The sequence below is a fragment of the Leptonychotes weddellii genome, unplaced genomic scaffold (genome assembly GCF_054177405.1).
Source record: "Leptonychotes weddellii isolate Sample4059 unplaced genomic scaffold, ASM5417740v2 HiC_scaffold_15205, whole genome shotgun sequence".
Classification (NCBI taxonomy): Eukaryota; Metazoa; Chordata; class Mammalia; order Carnivora; family Phocidae; genus Leptonychotes; species Leptonychotes weddellii.
Genome location: NW_027733498.1, coordinates 1 through 4896, shown reverse-complemented (window position 1 = coordinate 4896; position 4896 = coordinate 1). Strand labels below are relative to the sequence as shown.

Sequence of the window (4896 nt, the reverse complement as noted above, 5' to 3'; positions counted from 1 at the left end):
ACCCCCCCCCCCCCCCCCCCCCCGCTCGTGATCTCTCTCTCACTGCATCTCTCTCTGTCATATAAGTAAATAAAATATTTCAAAAAACAAACCCGTTGCTTGATTTTTACAGAAAGACACATTAGTCTGACCCACCCCGTATCACTGGATTGGTGGGGGCGAGCGTCCCCTGCTCCCCGCACGGCAGCATTTGCCTGTAAACAGGCGCCTTGGTTCTGCGGAGTGATTTTAGTGTCTGAAGACTCGGAACCCGGCGGAGGAGACGACTGTGTTGCTTTTCAGACCCCGCGGCAGCCGCCGCGCCCCCATGAGCAGAGCCTGTTGAGTCTTGGGGACGGAGCTTTGGGAACTGGGGCAATGGCATCTGTGTTCGGAGGGCACTGGCTTTCTCAGAGCACTTTTGCCTGTGAACTGGCTTCCCTCTGAGGACGGTTGGTAGCAGGGGGTATTGGATGGTCCTGTGGCTGGAGCTAAGGAGACTAGGCTTCTGGGGGGGGAACTGACTTGTGTGCAAGGTCCCCTCGCCGGGAGGTGGCAGGCCTGGGGCTGGAGTGCAGCGAGTGTGCTGCTTGGGATTCCAGAATAGCTTCCCCTGTGCCAGTGTTCTCCCCACTTCTCAAGGAGGAGGCAGCATCTGCTAGGGCAGAGCTGGGGCCCTCCCCTGAATCATCCTCTTGGTCATGACTTGGCCCTGGGTGGCTCAGTGCCCTCGGTTTGCCTGCTGTAAAAGGGGCTTCTCGTTCCTCCCTCCCTGACCTCCACCTCCCCGAGGGGCTGTGAGGGAGAATGAGATCATCGCAGCTCATAAAAGCACATCCGTGAAGCCCTCAAATTTAGCCAAACACAAGCTGCCGTTCTCCAGAGGAGGGTTATAGGGGCTGCGAATGGGGAGGTGGCGACAGTCTGCCTCCTCAGAACTGAGCCAAGGGGAAGGGGGTTTTTGTATGAGGAGAGAGTCTGGTGAGCTGTCAGAAAGACCGTTCTGACCAGCTTTCCGTGCATCATGACACTGGCCGTCCCAAGAGGGCTAGAATCTCCTTTCAGCAAATACGGGCGGGCCACTGTTGTACGCAAGGCCTCGGCCTGGCCCCATGGGACATCCAGCTTGGCACATCCCTTCCAGGCTCTGTCCCAAGAAAATCCACGGCAGCCCTGTGTTCTGTTCCCCCCCAGGATGGAGGAGGTCAAGGGTTTCCAGGCCGTGCAGTTGGAGAAAACTGAGAAGTACGAGAAGGAGAACCGTGGGGGGTTCCGCCTGATTTATCCTACTCTGAATTCGGAGAAGTATGACAAGTTTTTCCAGGACAACAACTCCCTCTTTCAGAATACTGTTACCTCCAGGGCTCGGGAGGTATATGCCCGGTAGGAAGGCTCTGGGCGAGGTGGGTGGGTGTTGGGACGCGTTGGGTTGTGATTGACCTTCTGGGTGACCAGCCTGGGATGGTGAGGAGGGTCTTTGAGCTTTAGTCCCCAACCCAGAAGTTGCCAGGGAGAACATTTGCTTTAGTCTCACAAGGACCAGGAATCATAAGATTCCTTGGCGTGGGGTGTTCAGTAGATATGTAGCTGTTCCTAGAAACTCGCTCCCGAGACAGGCACCTTCACCCTTCCCCAGAATTCCCAGGGAACTACCTCCTGGATTCACACAGGCATGAAATCTAAGAACTGGAAGGGACTCATCCTGTCCAGTCCAATCCCTACCTATCACCTCATTTTTTTTTTAATGATTTAATTTATTTAATTAAATTAAGAGAGAGAGACACAGCGAGAGAGGGTACACAAGCAGGGGGAGTGGGAGAGGGAGAAGCAGGCTTCCCGCCGAGCAGGGACCCTGATGAAGGGCCCGATTCCAGGACCCTGGGATCATGACCTGAGCTGAAGGCAGATGCTTAACAACTGAGCCACCCAGGCGTCCCCATCACCTCATTTTATGGACGGAGAAGTCAGAGCACAGAAGGGGTCGTATAGTAGGCGATAACAAAAGAGGAATTGGGATCCCTGTCTCCTGACCCATGTGACTGCGTTATTCCCACTACATCATTGGCCAGAGAGGCCCGGGATATAAAGTGGTCCAATGTGGGGGCCCCTTGTTTGGCCACCTACCCAGACCCTCTTCCCAGCACCTGCTACGTGTGGGATTTGGCCTCGGGTAGAGCGGCTGACTTTGCATCACTCCTTGGATGCTATTCCCCAGACTGGGAATGGTGTGGTGGGAAGCATGACTGTCCCCTCCACCTTCTGCTCTGGGCCCTGCAGTCATTTGTGCAGGCTGGACACGCGGGGGGAATGACACTGCACTCTTTGGCAAGCATCATCCCCCCCTCAGGGAGAGCGTACCCATTTGTAGCCCATCCCTAACCTCCACGACCCTCCCTGTTCCTCCTGGACAGGCAGCTGATCCAGGACCTAAGGCTGAAACAGGAGAAAAAATCCTTCCAAACGAAGGAGAAGAAAGTGGAGATGCAGGGGGAGTCGGCGGGCGAGCAAGCGAGGGGCAAGAGCACGAAGAGCTGCCGACAGAAACCACAGCAGAAACATCAAGCCGCCACCCTCACCTTCAAACAAGTAAACCCGGCTGGGAGGGGAGCGTGTGTGCCCAGCACCCTTCCCCAGCTGGGGCCGCCCCATGGGGGGTGCTCAGGAGACCACTACTCAGAGCCCTGACGCACTGAATGAATGGGGCTGACGAAGGGCTGGGCCACAGGAGGGTGAGCCTGGAAGTCGCGAGGAGCCTGGCATCCTTCAGAAGACTCTCACTGGTCTGCCCTTCTTACCTTGTCTGGTGGGAGGAAAAGCAGGTGGGAGGCTGAGCACGATCCCCACATAGGGAGCAGGCGCCAGGACTACTTATACTCATGGGTCCCAACCCCAGTTTGGGTTGGAATGTTCCCCTCTAGCAGGCCAGGGGCACAGCTGAGAGAGGGGGCTGCAGAGAAGGGCTTCAGGGAGGCAGGACCCTCACCATTATGTGGGGTGATGGACCGCAGCTGGGTCCTTCCAACCCGCTCTGTGCTCAAAGTGTGGACCAGCCCTGGCCGGGGGGCCAGCAGTCCCGTTGTCCTACAGTCCGAATCTTTGGATTGCCCCTCTCTGCTTCACTGTCTCTTCTGGCTCAGTGGAAAGACTCAGTTGGGTTTTTGGTCCATCTCCTTCTTCTTTTTTTTAAAGATTTTATTTATTTATTTGAGAGAGAACGAGATAGAGAGAGCATGAGAGGGGGGAGGGTCAGAGGGAGAAGCAGACTCCCTGCCGAGCAGGGAGCCCGATGCGGGACTCGATCCCGGGACTCCAGGATCATGACCTGAGCCGAAGGCAGTCGCTTAACCAACTGAGCCACCCAGGCGCCCGGTCCATCTCCTTTTCCTTGAACCCTCACCTGAAGGAACAGGATGAGAGCAGGATATTTTTGGGTTTTTTTGTATTTTATAACTTTGCTAGGGTCATAGGCCTTTTGAGAAACTGATAAAAACTATGATACTCTCTTGCCATAAAGTATACAAAGATAGTGTTTTAAAACTGCAGTTTTAAGTGGCCCAAAGATCCCGGGAAACCGTCCATGAACCCTCTAGGAGTCCCTGCACCCCAGGATAAGAACCTCAGATTAGAGAGACTTTGATACCGATTGCTTTCCTTCTCCTCCTCCTCTCCTTGGCACCTCCCCTTGGTGCAGGTGAATCTGGAAGTGGACAGAGCTGGGTTCCCACAGGCTGTGTTTGGTTTCCTCCTTCCCAGCATCTCCAGCCAATGGCATTGGTATCCTGCACACCTGACTTGCTCTTGAGTGTCAGAGACGCAAAGACAAAAGAGACAGACAGCAGCCTCGACCAGGAGACGCCCACGAAAGCGGCCAGCCCTCCTCCCTGCAAGCCTAAAGCTGCAAGGCGATACACCTCTGTACCCGACCTGAGGCACTCAAGCCTTCTCAGCTGCCCGGGGCTGGAGCTCAGTCAACCCATCTCCAGAATCAAGGAGGTCAGGTCTGCCTCTGCAGTGAACGTATTCACCAGCACTGGGGTGAGTAGAGTGGTCTACCTCCCCAGAGGGCTCAGCTCAGGGGGCAGTGGTAGGAGTCTTGCTTTCTGGTCCCTTCTATCCTCCTGACTTGCTATCTCCTTTTGAGTAAGCCACTTAAGCCTCGATATCCCCACCTGTGAAGCCCAAGTTGTGCAAGAGCAGGCGTGCTAGGAGAATGGACCTATACTTTAAGGGCTTTTCCAATGGCCGTCTTCCGCACCCCATCTTTAAGCATGTTCCCACCTGCTGCGTTAGCTTCCTGTGGCTGCTGGAGCAAATCACCATGGACTTGGGGGCTTAAAACCCAAATTTATTCTTTCACAGTTCTGGAGGCTAGAAGTCTGAAAACAAGGTGTTGGCAGGGCCGTGCTCCATCTGAAGGCTCTAGAGGGAGGATCCTTCCTTGCTTCTTGCTAGATTCTGGTGGTTGCCAACAATCCTTGGAGCTCCTTGGCTTGTAGCAGTGGGACTCCGACCTCTGCCTCTGTTGTCACAAGGACTCCCTCTTTGAATTTCTCCTCTGTAGATCTTCACGTGGCCTTCATATAAGAACACCAGTCATTGGACTTAGGGCTTACACAGATCCAGTACAACCTCACTTTAACTTGATTCATGATATCTGCAAAGACCCTATTTCCAAATAAGGTCACATTCTGAGCTTTGTGGCAGTGTTGAACCCAGTTCATCCCTTAAACAGTGTTTCTCAAACTCCATTCGTGTATGGACACCTGTTGAAGGAAAGAAAACTCTCTCAGATCCCCATTGTAGCCGTAAATAACTTTTATAGATATATACAAACATAAAACCAGATATATAAAATCTTTGTTTATAACTCTTATACAACTATGAAATCAAAACAAACATCACCAATGAAATTCACAT

The 4896-nt window shown here is 53.6% G+C and overlaps 1 protein-coding gene across 1 annotated transcript; it reads left to right on the top strand.

Moving 5' to 3' along the window:
- The first annotated feature begins 329 nt into the window (after positions 1–329).
- On the top strand, positions 330–4660 carry LOC145718401 (tubulin polyglutamylase TTLL6-like). Its single transcript, XM_081809897.1, has 3 exons — positions 330–1362; positions 2391–2565; positions 3733–4660. Exons 1-3 carry the CDS (start codon positions 1004–1006, stop codon positions 4099–4101), a joined length of 903 nt encoding a protein of 300 aa, XP_081666023.1. The 5' UTR covers positions 330–1003; the 3' UTR covers positions 4102–4660.
- Positions 4661–4896: the final 236 nt, after the last annotated feature.

Bases quoted from the DNA above. Each gene is read 5' to 3' on its own strand.
- LOC145718401 (XM_081809897.1), top strand. From the start codon at position 1,004: ATGACACTGGCCGTCCCAAGAGGGCTAGAATCTCCTTTCAGCAAATAC. The intron at 1,363-2,390 runs GTAGGAAGGCTC...CCTCCTGGACAG, and splicing joins GCTCGGGAGGTATATGCCCG to GCAGCTGATCCAGGACCTAA. The intron at 2,566-3,732 runs GTAAACCCGGCT...CCTCCTTCCCAG, and splicing joins CCACCCTCACCTTCAAACAA to CATCTCCAGCCAATGGCATT.